Source organism: Geotrypetes seraphini, chromosome 19 (genome assembly GCF_902459505.1).
Source record: "Geotrypetes seraphini chromosome 19, aGeoSer1.1, whole genome shotgun sequence".
Taxonomy (NCBI): domain Eukaryota; kingdom Metazoa; phylum Chordata; class Amphibia; order Gymnophiona; family Dermophiidae; genus Geotrypetes; species Geotrypetes seraphini.
This window is the reverse complement of record NC_047102.1, coordinates 18,517,198-18,534,116: the sequence shown is the minus strand read 5'-3', so window position 1 is coordinate 18,534,116 and position 16,919 is coordinate 18,517,198. Positions and strand designations below refer to the sequence as shown.

Below are 16,919 nucleotides of genomic sequence, written 5' to 3'. Positions count from 1 at the left end.
ACGCCGGCGCCCCGGAACACGCATGGCCCAAACCCTGCAGGATTGGGCGGGGCGCACGAGCTCGCGAGGACAGCTGATCCGGCCCGTGACCCGCCCCTATCAGGCTGCCGTTTTCTGCGACGGACCAATCCAGTACGGGGTCGAAACGGGGAGGGGGGGAGGGATGGAGGTGCGAGCCTATCATCCCGCCCCCTTTTCAACCCTCTCCCTGAGGCACGCTAGACGTTTCCGCGCCTTCAATGCTCCCAAGCAGCGACGACCGGGAAGGAGGAGGAGGACGTCAAAGCGTGGAAAGTCCTCCACCAATGATGAGCCTTCAGTTAAGGGACCTGGACCAACCGGAAGGACGCGGCGTGGAGCGCGCCCCGCCCCCCCGCTTGAGGCCGGCGCTCTGTTATGCCGCTAAGCCTAGTGCGGGGTGCCTTGGTCCCTGGCCGTTTCCTGTCCTGATGCATGGTGGTCGGACGGAGGAATTGTTGGAAAATTTCGGAGGTTAGTATATAAATGTGTTTTACCCAGTATGCCTTATTTCCAACAGCCATCTCCAGACGGGAAAAGAGCTGCTGGAGAGCGGTGCCTGCGCGCCGCTCTTCTTTCGCCCCCCCCTCTCCTTCAGGCGGCGCTGACGCTGCTCGTCCGCTGGTGCCGACGCTTTGTATAGTTTGAGCTTCGTCGCTCTCGGCTGTCTCGGTCGCTGCTCTTTGGCGGCCCCGTCCCCGCTGCGCCCTCGGGCCTCCGGGCACCGCCGTCGGCTTCTCTTCTCGCGGTCTTCAGCGCCTCGTCGGGTCTCCGGCAGCCGGGAAGCGGCTCTCGGCGTTGGTTAGTAGACGGGGCCTGCGGTGGACGCGGCGTATCGGTTTCTTTTCGCGACCCTCTAATAAACGCTTGGGGAAGCTGAAGCTCTGTGTCTTTGATGATGCACATCCATCCTAAGCCATTAAGTTCGGCCTGTGCTTTTGCAGTCCTGCTCTCCTGAGACTTTGTTTTAAAAAAAATGTATTTTAGTATTCAGGGTTCCTTACCCCTCTCTCTTTCTGTGAGGCTATCGCTGGAATGCTTATATAGATAGATAAATATAGATTTTTTTTAACATTTATCTCTGATCTGAAGATCTTTTGAAAGTTAATCAAACAATACACTTAGTACAAAAAAAATCACACTTTTCTTCTTTGTTTTTATTTTATTTCTATTTATTAACTTGAAAAGTGGACTAACAGCTACCCCATCATTTCACTTAGGGTAATAATGAAATGCAGGGCATAGCTCTAGTGCTTTAGATCTTCTTGTTGACAACTTGTTTCTTATAAACTGTTTTCCTAACTTTAAAATGGTGCACAAAATTGTGTTGCCTCTGTATACACTAATATCTAGATAAATACTGCTATCCTTAAGGCATGTAGGAGTTTTGGTTTCTGAACAAGAGAGAAAAAGAACTACTACTGATTTGTGAAATTCTATCCCTGTGTTAGTGAACAAACAACTGGATGTTGGCTTACAAATTTTATTGGGTGGTTTTTGTTTGTTTGTTTTGCCAACTTCCATAAAAAATGTCAACATGTTGAGGTTTAGTCCTAGGTGTATGTGTATGTATATATGTATATAAAAAATAGTGAATGTTTAAGTAAAAAAAAAAAAAACCAACAAAAGACACATTGCCATTAATACCCTTAAATAATCTCCCTCCACACTTATCCCATTTCTGAAGCAGTTCTGGAAGTCTTCTTTCATGCGTGTCTTTAGTTGCTCTGACATGGCTGTCTTGATGCCCTGAATCCGTTCAAAACTTTTACCTTTCATGGTCATTTTGACTTTGGGGAAAAGCCAGAAGTTGCATGGTGCCAGAGCTGGAGAATAAGGTGGATGAGGACACACCGTATTGTTTTTATTTGACAGATATTGTCATACCAGAAGTGATGTGTGACACGGAGCATCGTCATGATGGAGAAGGATGAAACCGTTTGCCCATTTCTCAGGTCGCACTCACCTCGTATTCAAATCTGTTGTTAAAATGTTTTGAAGGGAAACATGAGATGTTCAGATTCTCAGAAATTTCCCTAATAGTCAATTGCCTGTTTGATTGAATCATTTCACATACTCTTTCAAAATTCTCTTGGGTTTTTGATGTTGAGGGACGTCCCAATTTCTCCTCATCTTCGACCGATTCACATCCATTACAAAATTGCTCAAACCACTTGTAAACTGACTTCATGGTCACTATAGCATCACCATAAACTAATAATATTTTGTGTGTTTCTTTAGCACTTTTTTGCAGTTTGAAACAAAATTTCATGTTTATGATCCATGATATACAGCACACTTTAAAACACACCTTCTCAACCGTAATTCACAACCGACTGCACTAAACAAGTTGAAGTTTGTCATACATTGTTACTAAAGTTTGGCATGCTGCTTCCTATATTGAAGATCCAGCTTTTCCATTGAATGACACTTGCCCATGGCATCCATGGTTTTTTTGGGGTTTTTTTAAATCACATCTCATGTGTATGTATATAAGTGCTGCCCGATTCAGCCTATCAAATTTTTTTATTTTTTTTTTCCCCCAAGACATCCTGGTGTGCTTATTTTATAGCCTCTTCACCCTTTGCCCTCCTACCCACAATGGCGCTGTGATGTAAGCAAATAAAAAAAAAAGACTTCCTCTCTCTATTAAATCCTAACTCATGATAACAGTCTTAACACCAGCTCTGGCAGGATACACATTTCAAATCTGACATATTGTAATCGCAAAACAGAAAATAAAATTAATTTTTCTACCATTTGTTGTCTGGCCATTTTTCAAATCATGTTGGTCCCAGGCTCTGGTTGTCTTCTAATATCTCATTTGCCAGGGTCTCCTTTCTTGGTGCTAACCATCATCTTCCATCTCTGTCCTCCCCTTCTGTTTCCCTTCCCTCCCCCCGGAGGTCTGGCATCTTTCCTTTTTTTTGTCTCTATCCATGTAGCAATGGACCCCACCATACCCAGTTCTCCTTTTCTCAACTCTCCTTTCATCCACCAGCTCTCCCTTTCTCTTCCTAACTACCCTCCAATCCTGTATCTCTATTCCTCCCAAACCATTCCTTGTGTCCAACTTAAAAACATAAGAACTTCTCTCCCTTTCTGTTCCTTCCCTCTCTCCCATTGTTCACCATCTCTCCTTTTCCTGTTTTTTAGACCCATTATCCCCACCCCTATCCCATCCACCCCTCCAATTAATAACTGACTCTAGGGGTCAGCAACCTTGCAGGAAGGAGTGACCCTATTAGCTACTATTGCCCTAGTAGTAGTATTATGGGATTACTGCTAGGGGTGAGACAATACAATTTTCACAGTAGCAGCCACCAGAGCAGGAGCAATAAGGATCACATCTGTCCCCAACATTATTGGTCCCCTTTGATGAATTGGAGTCCAAGGGTAGGGTGGAAGGTATGCTATTTGCCCTCAGAGCAGCCATTGGTAAGGGAGAAGCTTAGGGGGGCAGGGTTTTGTGGGTAGTTCTGACCATTAACACCTCGAGCTGGGAAGAAGCCCACTAGGGGGCTTAAGGTCCTTTATATTTTGTGCCCTGTGCTGGGGCAGGGGATGGGGAGGAAAGGCTATGAGGGCTCTCTAAGCCTTGCCACGATCCCCCACAAAAAGATGAGACCTATTTTTTAACACATTGCAATAACCAGGAGTGTGTCATGTTCTCTGCCGTGGCAACAAGCAAATAATTTCTTAAAGATTTTGTCTATGAAGCAAATGGGTTCATTTGCAGACCATGTTTAATTATCACAGGGGGAAAAAATATATATATAACGGGTCCTAAGCCCTGCAAACATTTGCACAGGAGGCCCGAAGAGAGAAAAATCGGTTATGGGTTAAACAGCGGCAGGGGACTGAGGGAATAGAAGTAATGAAGGGAATTAAAAGATCTGTCTGTCACTCTCCCCCTTTGGCCGAGCACTCACATCTACACTACAGCTGGAGGGGAGCAGGAAACAAACAGAGCCAGATTATTAGCATGTCAAAGACCCCACATGCTCCCAGCCAGCACTGGCTACTGCGATTGCCTTCCCTGGCCAAGAATATAGTCGCCTGCCTCGCATGTGAGGAGCAAAGCCAAGATGCAGAAAAAGGAGAATCGTGAGAGTCCGCTAGGCACCAGTAGGCGCTTGGAAACGATTTCCAGTTTCACTCCCTCCAGTTGCCTATTACAAAGCCCACGGTGAGCAGCGCATTGTTGTGCAGGCGAGGGGCAGGGGGGCGCCTGTGTGAGGTAGGAGGCGGAGCCTTGAGACAGCCTAAAGCAGGAGCGACAGCGAATGGCCAGCAAGAGGCAGCGTCCGCTCCTGCTTTAGGAGATCTGAAGGCATGGGAAGGAGGGTTAGTCACCCTGAATCGGGAGGCTGTTTTTTGGGGGGGGGGGTTTAAACAAACCGATTCGAATCGATTCACCTGACGTGAATCGAGAATCGGGCAGCACTAATGTATATATCTTCACAGCGTAGGCTGTCATCAAGAATGACATGGGAATGAACATCAAGCAATTGAAAGAAGTTATGGAAATCAGGGAAGCATGGCGAGGACTAGCCTAAAGAGTATCCAAGGGTTTGACACGACTGAATGGATAGTAGTAGGGTGAACTGAGAGGGAAGATGTTAACAATATTTGCTGATAATGGATGAGAGAAGCAGAATTTGTATTTATGGCTTACTATTGCGGCACCTAGCAAAAGTTTTTATTGTGTTAAGTTAAATGTTTGTGCAATATATTTTCTCTCTCTGATCCAATACCGGTGTTTTTATTTAGTGAGCTGGCTTGACATATACAATTAAAGATGTAAGTCAAATAGGATTTTAGTAAGCTTCTTAGGGATCCTTTTACAAGCCTATGGGCTTCTTAGCATTTAGCATGCACTAATTACATTAGTACATGTTAGGCTTTAATATAAGGGTATTCTTTGATGCTAGTACAGTGGTTCTCAAACCTGTCTTGAAGGACATCCAGTCAGTTTTTCAAGATATCCCTAATGAATATGCATGAGGCAGATTTGCATATCACTTCCATTATATGCAAATCTCCCTCATGCATATTCATTAGGGATATCTTGAAAACCCGACTGACTAGGGACCCCCAGGACTGTTTTAAGAACCACAGCTAGGGGTAGACGCTCCAAAGTTTACTATCCAACAAGTTTGCGTGTTAGTTAGCTTCTAATGTACAAAATTGTTCTGGGTGGCTTTTACTGTTCGTGGTAGCATGAGCATCTTATGCAAAAGTATTACAAGGAGTTCATTAGTATTAAAAAAAAAGCACTCTGTGTAATGCACAGCAAGGAATACTTACCTTCTAGCGTGCAAACATTTCCAGCAGGTCTAGAGTCTCTGGCATGGAGATAGGAGCATTTTGCTTGAATTTAAAAATCTGAAAGGTATGGAACACACACAGGCAAAATATGCACATGGTCACTCTAACAGCCACATCTAAAATTGTTGTGGAACTTGCCTTAGCAACGGGCATCAGCTGCTGCGGGAAGGAAATTGTTTTTGCTGCTGTTTGCCTCGTGTTCAGATCTCGGCTCTGCAATTTACTGGGTCTGCTCCCAAGATCTGTGCCTACCGCTCGACTTTTTATGTACAGGCCTTGATTCAGGACATCAAAGCATGTTCTCCCCATTTTACTGCTGATGCTCAAATAAGCATAAGAGGAATTGGTTATGAATGGAAATATTAGTATTGTAACTATAAAATGAGACTAAGCTTTTGGGTAGGAAAGAATGGGTTCCATAGTCTATGTGTTCTTAAGTGTAAGAATGCAGTAGTATGAGAATCTAATATATGTAAAACCTGTAATATTTTATATGCATTATAAGATAAATATATTTAAAGCTACATCGAAATAAAAATCAGAACAGTTGTAGCCATTTTATTTTTAATGGTTTAAATGCGCTTAAAAGTTATACTGTATTCATGTTAATGCAAAATATAGCTGACCTCAGCATCATTTGGTCAGTCTAATATTACAGCACTGTATAAGCAAGGAACATAGAGCGTTGTCTATGTAAGTCAGCTGTCACCTTGCTTTGCTGTTCAATTTGGGAATCGATATCCTTTTGTAATGAGCGAGAAGATGGAAGCGCTTCAAGAAAGTTCTACTGCAATAATTCAAGGCCTGTAACCTTTTCTTAGCAAACGTTGCCTAGGCTTATTATGAAAAAGCAGAAGCTCCACTCTAAGTACCAGTTGCAGACCAGTGCCTACTGTATATACTCGAATATAAGTCTGTCTGACTAGGTCGAGACCCCCATTTTCCTCCCAAAAAGGAGGAAAAATGATTGACTCGAATATGCCAGGCGGCTTAATATTCAAGTGCCCCTCGCTGCCTGGCACTGCACCCAGCCCCCTTCCCTCTCTCTCCCTTGTCAGGCTCTGCACCCAGCCCCCTTCCCCCTCTCCCCTCTTGCAATAAGGCAAGACATTGAGAAAGCATCTCTGCAGTCTATCTGGAGTCAAGTACCATCTACAAAGGAAGAAAGATGGAGGTCCTTATTACATAGAAGCCTTCATTGCACCCTGTGTCCTTCTATGACAGCAAGGTCTAGACCAGGGGTGTCCAATGTCGGTCCTCGAGGGCCGCAGTCCAGTCGGATTTTCAGGATTTCCCCAATGAATATACATGAGGTCTATTTGCATGCACTGCTTTCATTGTATGCTAATAGATCTCATGTCGGCCCTCGAGGACCGACATTGGACACCCCTGGTCTAGACAGTAGAGGAATGCAAGTCTTTTTATTTATTACCTACATGATCTTAACATTCTTGGCAAGTTACAAATTTAACATACCCATAGTCAAAAAACCCAGTCCCCTTCCCTCCTTGTCAGGCTCTGCACCCAGGCTCCCTCCCTCCCTTGTCAGGCTCAGTACCCTGCCCCCCTCCCAGCTCTGTTCCTCGTACCTCCTCTGCCAATACCTGGTGGTCCAGAGGTGCAGTGGGTAAGAGCGAGCTTTCCACGCTCCTGTCCTACTACTAACCCGGTCGGTCGGTGGCAGCAGTGAGATTGGGTTTCTTCAGCCGCTAAGCAGCTTCCTGACGGCTCCCGTGAATTCTTGCAAGAATTTACAGGAGCCAGTCAGGAAGCCATTCATCATTGAGCAGGAGCGCCAAAGCGCACTCCTGTTTGGTGCCGCTTAGCTGCTAAAGAAACCCAATCTGGCTGCCAACCGTCCAGTTTAGCAGCGGAGCAGGAGTGCATAAAGCTCACTCCTGCCTGCTGCACCTCTGGATCAGCAGAGGAGGTACAAGGGACAGGGCAGGAAGGGATGCAGAGCTTGACGGTGGCCTGCGATAATTCTGGGAGGGGATGCTGGCCCGAATATAAACCGGGACCCCCATTTTTGAGCCAATTTTTTGGCCTCAAAATCCTGGTTTATATTCAAATATATACGGTAATTATAAATAAGGGAATATGAAAAAGCTCCATGGGTCTGAACCTAAATACCACAAGAACATGAGCTAAATTAACTTGAAGCTGGAGACATTCCAAATTTTCTTCCCTAGGTAAGAACCAGCTCAAATGGCTTGTTTAGGTGCAATAAGTGTCAACAGACTTATACCACAGTAACATAGTAAATGACAACAGACCTTCGTGGTATGCAAATCTCTCTCATGCATATTCATTGTGGATATCCTGAAAACCTGGCCTGCCAGTAGATCTCGAGGACCAGACTTGGGCAGCCCTGCCCTAAACTAATTAAGAAGTAAAGTTTCTTGTAATATCTCACCCACTTTCCGTTAATGCTATTTCAAGTCTGAAAATAAAGGCAAATGTAATTATGCCATTCCTTAGTATCAATGTGAAAGTCTTATGAAAGTGAATTTTTTTATAGAAAAGTATATTAAAGGACAAGGTACTAGAGGTGGTGGGTATTTTGATATAAAATATAAGAATTGGTATACTTCATCAGCATGAGTCCATTAAGTTCAGTATCCTGTTTCTAATGGTGGCAAATCTAGGCCACAAGTACAGTGGTACCTTGAATCCGAACTTAGTCCGTTCCAGAACCCCGTTCGAGTTCCAAGACAACGTTCTGTATTAATCCGTTCCTTGGTCCCACAAACTCAGATTTTCCAATAAATTCAACAGAGACAGCAAAATCGTGCTCCCCACCAGCATAGACAGCAAGGCCGGGCCCCCGCCTGCATAGGCAGCAAAATCGGCAATTACAACTGCAAGCAGTGCTCAGCCCAAAGCTTCCCTCCCAGGTGGAAACAGGAAGCTGCGTCGGAGGGAAAGCTTTGAGCTGAGCAATGCCTGCAGTTCCCGTAAGTTCAGATTCCGGAGCAAAATTTCATTTTTGAAAAAGTTTGCATTCCAAGTTCAAGTTCTAGGGTGTTCATATTCCAAGGTACCACTGTACTAGGCAGGATCATAAAAGAGTGATCTTAGGCCAATTGAGGTAGTGGAGACAAATAACTGCAGAACAGGAAAAAAAAAAAATGCATCCACACTGCCCAGAGATAAATAACTGACCTAAAACTTCTATAAGTATAGGCGATCTTTAAATGCAAAGAAGACTCAATTATGATGTGGCAACAGTGAAAAGTCCCATCCCAGTATCTCCATCATTTTCCCATGGTTGTAAGCTTGAAAGAGAAAGCAACCTAAACAACACCTGACTTTTAAACATGCTCAGGAAAAATGAAAGCACGGTGGTAAGGGCTGATAGATAATGGGTAGAAGGGCAAGGGCTTGAATCTTAGAGGGCTGCAGAAGGGTAAGAAATGTCAGTGGAAGTATAGCTGTAGTGAGCATTGACAGGGTTGGTTAGTTAGTTATAACCTGCTACATTTAGCAGTTCTGAAAACATACATAATAACAGACCATCATTAACATAAAATGAAACAGATTACATCACAGAGATGTTTAAATATACTTGTATAAATACCACTGGTAAACATTGAAACAAAATTGTTTTCAAACATTTTCTAAATTGCAAGACTCCAGGCAGGAATCTAACTTCTAAAGGCATTCCTTGAATGGAAAGCAAAGGTCGTCAATGAACTAGGAGTTTGACTGATTGAAATGAGTTAATTTCCCCAAATTTCATATGGCTCGGTCCAAAACTAGATCACCTACCCACCTCCATCCCACTACCCTCTGGCTCCTCTCTGCAGCTTGAGTTCTCGAGCAAGGTCTTGGGCATCATCATTGATTCCACATTGTCCTTCAATGACCACCTCCAATCCTTGGTAAAAAAATGCTTTTTCAGCCTTCACATGCTGAGGAAAGTTAGATCCTGCTTCCATCAAAAACATTTTACCCTCCTTGTCCAATCCATCATCCTCTCCAGATTGGACTATTGCAACTCTATCTACTTAAGCCTAACTAAGAAAAACCTCCACAGACTCCAACGGATTCAGAATGACACGGCCAAGCTCATCTTCGCTAAAAGTAAATTTGACCATGTCTCCCCGCTCCTGGCCAAGCTCCAATGGCTTCTGATAATCGCCAGGATCCACTATAAATGCGCCTGTTTAACTTTCAAAATCCTATATGGTATCCTCCCTCCCTTTATCCCTCTTTCTTGGAATTCCTCAAACCCTAACACCACCAGATCCTCCCACAAATTAAAACTATCCTTTCCCTCACTAAAAGGCATTTCCCACACAGGAAAGCTAGGGACCTTCCTCCACTTCAAAATCACTGAGCTCTGGAACAACCTTACCTCCCCTCTTCGGAACTTGAGCTCTCTCCAAGTTTTCCGCAAACATCTGAAAACCTGGCTTTTCTCAAAAAATGTAAGTTTCCCTTCAACTTAGGAATCAAGGAAACTCTTATATCTTGGCATCCCAAGTCCTCTAAATTTTCTTCACACTTCTATCTCTAACCCTCTGTTGTAGTTCCTTCCTATTTCTCCTACTGTAAACCGCGTCAAGCTCTACGAACGTGGAGATGATGCGGTATACAAACCTAAGGATTAGATTAGATTAGAACATGAAGTATGATACCTCTGAAATAATGAAGCCAGTACAAAAGGATTGTTGTTATTTAGCACTTGATAGATCAAGCACAAAGTCTTGAATTCAAGGGGATGGGGGGCCAGCATTGTCAAATATGAGCAGCTGGATGCTCACCTACCCACAGTGATAGAAACCCAGAAAGAAGCTAATTGCTCTTATGCCCTTCTTTAGGTTTCGACTCGAGCCCTTGGGGAACAGAGAAGTGTCTATTTTAAAAATGGGCATGAGCTAAATTAGTGTTCATTTGTTAAGTTCTATGCTGTTATGCCTTGCTGCTCTTGCAGAGTTCTGTATCGCATACCTTTTTTTTAAATAAATTATTAAATATTGACATGTTCTCATAAATTAATGGGGGATATTTAAAAATAGGTCACCTAAATCCATATGATTTGTGTTGAAAATGAGTCTAAGGCCAGTCCTGCTACTAGGCATCTGACTAAGAAGGCACAAATACACAGGGCCTTTGAACAGTTAGGCCGGCTATGTCTCGCCCTTCTGAAATACAAAGGGGTCAAACTGGCAGGCCTTGAATATGTGCATGTCCTGAAGGTCCTCTGCTGTGTTGTCAGTATGGTCTGTGTAGAAAGGTGTGGGAGGTAGAGGTAGTAGTAATAGTGATGGGGTGGGATAATACAGCTGTAGGTTTGCTTAAAGCATCATTATACCCCTGGCCTGGTCTGGATGAGCTCAGTGGTGATGCTGAACTAGCCTATCATACTTCTGAATAGAAATAGAATGCCACAAATATGACGTCGGAATTGTACTGTATGTAGCATCCTCTATATTTTGAAGTTCAGTAGTTGGTTTCAGCATATGGATCCTGAATGTTGTCTTTGAGAAAAAGGGCCTTAATTAAGACCAACTTTCTAAACTGCTACATGGACAAAGGCTTAGAACCTGTAACTCTTATGACTGAAAACTTTGTTTAAGTGGTTTTGATCTTAGACTAAAGGATGCAGTATGTGTTACTGGCTTATAGCTACTGAATTACCTGCTTCTTTGAGTTTGGTGCTTGCTTGGTCAAAAGACTGGTTGATTAATATCTATAGTAATTTATTTACATACCGCCTATTAATTGACTAAGCAGTTTACATTCAGGTACTTGGTAATTTGTCCCTATCTATCCCGATGTCTAATGTTCCTGGGGCAGTGAAGGATTGAATGACTTGCCCAGGGTCACAAGGAGCAGCATGGGATTTGAACCCACAACCTCAAACAAAGTATGATCTAAAAAAGCGTATGCTTAAACTGTGCCCTTGTTTCATCTTCCTCTACTTGAGCAGTTATCTAGGTAGGATATGATTGTCCTTCAGAGGTATGCCCTAAAGGAGGTAAGCTTTCCAGGAGAGGATCAAATTACAGTTGTGTGATGATGGGCAGACTAATTTGTATAGAAGGTGTATCTGAAGCACTGGTTGATTCAAGCACATTTGCGGTAGTGGCAAAACATATTCTGGGAATTTTCACAGCTAACCACTAGGGAGTGTTCCTGTGCAATCAGAAATACTAGTTTTGAACAGAGTCTGGAAGTTATCCGTATCATGACCAAGTCTAGGGCTAACTTTGTTTAACGCATGGATTTATGTTCTGCATATACTTGCAAGAATAATAATAATAATAATAACAGTTTATATACTGCAGTACCGTGAAGTTCTATGTGGTTTACAAAAGATTAAAAGGAGGTACAAAATGATTGAATTTAAGAGAGGTGAAAAAGAGTGAGTAATAGGTCAAGAAAATTGTTATTGAGGCGAGAGAGATGTACGGGTCAGTTGTCTAGATATTTTAGGAACAGGTATGTTTTTAGGCGCTTCCTGAATTCCTTGTAGGTAGAATAGGCAGACCTATAGTTTGTATGTCTATTCTGTTGATATAGAAGAGGCAGAGGTTTCCTTGTAGCTGCGCAAAGAAATGGAAAACCATTCAGATACAATTTTTAGAGTTTGTATTTATCGAAAAAATGTATGCCACACAGTGGGCACAGCCTTCCGTTAAAATAACATAGGCAGTGTGACTCCACTGCTCTGCTATCTATGTATTACATTACATTAGTGACTTCTATTCCGCCAATACCTTGCAGTTCTAGGCGGATTACAAAAGAAGATAACTGGACATTGCTAGGAAAATTACAAATAGGGTGCAGTTTACATGGTTGAGTTTTTGATGGGAAATTTACAAAGAGTGGGGATAGTCATGGAGATGTGTTATGATTTCTTGATAAATTTTTTGAATAACAGGGTTTTGATTTCTTTTCGAAATGATTTGAAGTTGATCGTTGTTATCAGCATGTTGGAGAGGAGGCGATCAAGTTTCACTGCTTTCGTTGCTAGTAGGTTGTCATGTATGTACTCATGCCCTTCCCTTCTTCCTCAACAAAAGACAGTGCTACTTCATGCAAAATGATTGACAAGTCACACAGCTTCTTATTAACACACAAACATGCAAGGAAAGCAACCTAGTATCTGAACCAGTTGGTACATTTCCATCAGCTACCATCCAGACCTACCATGTAGCCCGACAGGGTTGTTATTATCTCTAACTGTAGGTGTGGTGGGGTAGTGGTCGCCAACCCTGTCCTGGAGGACCACCAGGCCAGTCGGGTTTTTGGGATAGCCTTAATGAATATGCATGGGGCAGATTTTCATGCCTGTCACCTCCATTATATGCAAATCTGGGTGGTTAAAAAAGTAACTTCTGAAGGTCCAATAGACTGGCGGTTGGAAATCTATTGGACCTTCAGAAGTTACTTTTTCAACCACCCAGCAGCGATGTGATTGCTTGTCACGAAGCTTACCAGGATCGTTTTAAATAAGCTCTCAGGACTGTTTTTGAAACATGCACTAGTCAGATCTCCTGAGGCAGGCAACGAAACGGGGCCAAGTTGGGACCCCATTAACCTTGTTCTTGCAAGCTAAGTGAACGTATTTTTAAATCCATTTATGCAGTGACTTTTTGCATGATTGACATAAGAAGAAAGGAAAACTACCATCATATTTTGAAATTGTGTAAAGTTCTTCAAATTTTATGAAAAAATCCTAGTCTATGAGCGTGATCAAAAAACGTATATAGTAGCAATGACTGGAAGGGGAACTCTTTACACAGGGAGGTTTTTCAGCCTTTCCCTCCAGAGTTCCATATTAGAGAATGACATGGTGACAAAATTCATCACCGTTCCCATCCCCACAGATAACTGTGGGAAACCATCTTCATGTCATTCTTTAAGGAGAGAGGGAAGAATCAGTGTATAATTGGGCACAACCACTGACCCGCAAGCTTTGCTTTGAAGAATGCTTCTGTAGAAGGACTGAGGTTGAAATAGACACTAGAAAATGACATCGGATTATTTCCTGTGGTTATCCGCGGGGACGGGAACGGTGATGAATTTTGTCACCGTGTCATTCTCTATTCCATATCTCTGAGCTTTTATAGAAGGTTTTTGATCACCCTCTTCAGACAGAATACTTTAAGGGTCAGTTGTTTCGATTATAAAGATGGATGTATGGCAGAAAGTGAAGGAGAGAAAAACAGCAAATGGATAAGGTGGCCCTGGATACACAGTTAAGAGCACAGACAGAAGGAAGTGCAGCCAGAGACTGGGAAAAGATGGTTTGAAAAAATCACCAGACAACAAAGGTAGGGGAAATGATTTTATTTTCAATTTAGTGATTGAATTGTGTCAATTTTGAGAATTTATATCTGCTGTCTATATTTTGCACTGTTCAGGAAGAAATGCATTTGCTTCTAGTTCTCTGGGGGGGTTGTTCTGCAAGCAGAGTCTTAATCTTAGGGTTTCGTTTGTATATATTAGTACTTTTAGTTTGTGGTCTCATATTTGCATAAGGGTTAACCGTGTTTTGGTAGGAATGAATGTTGAGAAGCATACGTACAGTGTGCTTTGTGTAGTTTAATTTTGTGGTTAACCATTATGTGTTGTTAATAAGATTATATTGTGTGTATATATATAAATGAAAAATGAATGGAAGAAATGGTATTACAATTAGTATTATAATGGGGGCAAGTTCTTCGTGCCCCCCCTCAAACAAAAAAACGTTCCGCTCCCTATGCTTAGAATGACTATTTGAATAAAGTTGGGATTAAGTATGATAACGTATACAAGGGGAAAATAATCAGGTGAATCGCTGGTGCGCTAACTGATTAGCACGCACTAATCGAATTAGCACACGCTAAACACTAACGCATCCATAAACTAACATGCACTTGCTAATCGGTTAGTGCACCTTAGTAAAACAGGGCCTATGTACCTTAATAAAAAAATTGCCCCCCCCCCCCCCCCCCAACTTAGCTTGTGTTTTAGATTTTGATCCCTTAATGTGATTGAGTTTGACATCCCTGCCCTAGGGCATTCCATTTCTTTGCAACAAAGAAAGAAGTTGTAGCCATCACATTCCCCCTTGGTCCATCCAATATACCTACACACTCTTTCAGGTGAAGCCTAGGTGGCTGCCAGACGGTCTCACCTCCCTGCTTGCTGGCTCATGACACACAAGAATGACCCACAATCCACACCATCCTTCCTCGTGGTATATGCCCTTTCGGAAGAAACCAAAGAAAGCCATTAGATCAGAGGTGCTAGTTATGGCTGGCTAAATGCCTTGCCTTATGTATGTTTTGTAAGCATCTGACTTCATCTACTTAAGTGCTGTATCACCGGATGGGTGGCAAATGTGTGTGTCATAGTGTTCTTTTTCCAGGCATCATTTTAACATGGCAAGCTTGAATTTAGGCATTTGTGCACCAGAAGATGCTTCTCCAAGGGAGGCCTCCTGGCTAAGTATCTCCTACCATTCTCCAATGGGCAGGTGGGTAACTCCTGCACATGGTGCAGTACTAATTCAACCCTTTTGCCCTACTGGTTTGATCTGAGAATATGCAGGCACCTTGTATCATCCCCTACAGCATCCTACTGCCCATTCCTCCCAGCTTTGAAGGTGCTACCAGCTTGCTGACCCTTAGTGCTGTGAAGAATGCCAGCAAGAAGGCTGTATGGAACAGACTTGTCTTGAAGGTGTTTTTTCCCACATTGGACATGACAATCCATATATCTAGCAAAATGTTACTCTATGGGCATGGACCTACCTCTCTGTCCGAGCCAGCCATTACCTTCTTAAGCCAGAACCCTTTGGTAGGATCTGAGTTCCTGTCTGCCAAGTTAGAAGCAACCAATTCCCCCCACCCCCGATGTGCCAGCACTTCACACATGCTTGATATAGTCTACTATCAAGTGGTCTGGTATTGGTTCTTGAGCCCATCCCTTCTCTAGTACAAAATTCTTTATCCACTGGTACTCACGAAAGTACACCCTCCAGGTACTTGGAGCAATGGACAGACTGAGCAGTTCTTATGCTTCTGAATTGCCATCAGCCATAGATTATACACTGGATAACAGATTTTTCCAAAAGTTTTGCTTCCTTAAAACAAACTGGTGATTATGATAGACCCCTTCAAAATAAACACAAATATAATTTCCCACTGACTGTATCACATAGGAATTTTGAGAAACACAGTGGTATCTTTAATTGACTATAACATGTTTTAATGCACAAAGTTTCTGATATGCTGTGATATTCGCCATGGTTATAAGTGTTTTCCTGCTGATTTTCATTTGTACTCTGTCCGGTGCATCTTGTTGCAGTGTCCAACAATATTCAGCCAGCATTAATGGATTCCAGTTGCCCTGATATCTTTTTTCCATAGTGACAATGTCCTGATGAAAACTTTTCACACTGAATATAATAGAGGGGGGGTGTTATCATAGCTTAAAGAGCAAAGAAGTCAAAGTAATATTGTATAACTGGATAAGACTTCTCAGTATACAAATAAACAAATTATCCCAGGACAAGCAGGCATGATATTCTCACATGTGGGTGACGTCATCTACGGAGCCCCGGCGCGGACAGCTTTTCAAGCAAACTTGCTAGAAGTTTCAAGTTTGCACACTGCACCACGCATGTGCTAGCCTTCTTGCCACTAGAGGGCGCATCCCCACCTCGTGGTCCTCAGTTCTTTTTCATCCGCGGAGCCAGAAGCCCTGTGGAGAATTTGTGCTAATTGTGCCTTCTGTCGCCGCGGCTGTGTAGGGTTTTTCGCACGGTCGCTGCGTTTTTTCGTCTTTTTTTTGCTTTATTTCTTTCTTTTTCTAAAAAAAAAAAAAAAAAAATCTTTCGTATCCGTTACTACCGGGGGCTCCCGGTAGCCGTGGCCGAGGAACCTCGCTTGTTCCCGGCTCTCTTGTGGGCCCATGTCCCGGCCCGTAACGGGCTTTAAAAAGTGCGGGCGCTGTGAAAGACTTCTTTCGATTACTGACCCGCACGGGTGCTGTTTGCGGTGTTTGGGGCCCCAACACCCGACGGCATCCTGCGATAAGTGTGCCACTTTTCAGAAGCGGGCACTTAAACGCCGCAAGGCCCGCATGGCGGAACTTTTCTCGGTAGAGTCCCCGCCGGGGAAGGCCTCGAGTTCGGCCTCGGCTTCGGCCCCGGCCTTGACCTCGGCCTCGGCATCGGCCTCGACCTCAGCTTCGGGACCGTCGGCTTCGCCTCGGGCCTCGGTGCCTTCGAAGCAGCTGGCCTCTTCCAAGGCCTCGGGTAAGTCTCCGCTTCCCTCCTCAGCTCCATCCAAGAAGCCATCCTCGGGCTCGTCGGCGGGTGGGTCCGCCTCAGTGAAGCCCAAGTTGCCAGCGTCCGCTGCCCCGAGGGAATACTCGAGACCGAGGTCGCCCTCTGAGGAGCAGCGGCAGGTCTTGCCGCAGGGAATGTCAATCCCCGTGTTCCAGGAATTGCTCCGGGCGTTAATCGCCTCGGAGCTCACCGGGGCCATTGACCAGCTGCACCAGGCTTCGGCCTCGGCAGCTTCGGCCTCGGAGGCTTCGGCCCCGGTGGCCCCACAGTTGGCGAC

At 43.8% G+C, this 16,919-nt stretch overlaps 1 protein-coding gene across 2 annotated transcripts in view; it reads left to right on the top strand.

Annotated features, from left to right (window-relative positions):
• The first annotated feature begins 270 nt into the window (after window positions 1–270).
• Window positions 271–16,919, top strand: part of ZNF143 (zinc finger protein 143) — a 79,036-nt gene continuing 62,387 nt past the window's right edge. The window contains exon 1 of one of the 2 annotated variants that reach the window (XM_033928029.1): window positions 271–492. In XM_033928029.1, the coding sequence (XP_033783920.1) occupies window positions 454–492 (39 nt within the window). In that variant the 5' untranslated portion in view covers window positions 271–453. The remainder of the gene's footprint in view (window positions 493–16,919) is intronic. The other variant, XM_033928028.1, reaches the window with a different exon arrangement.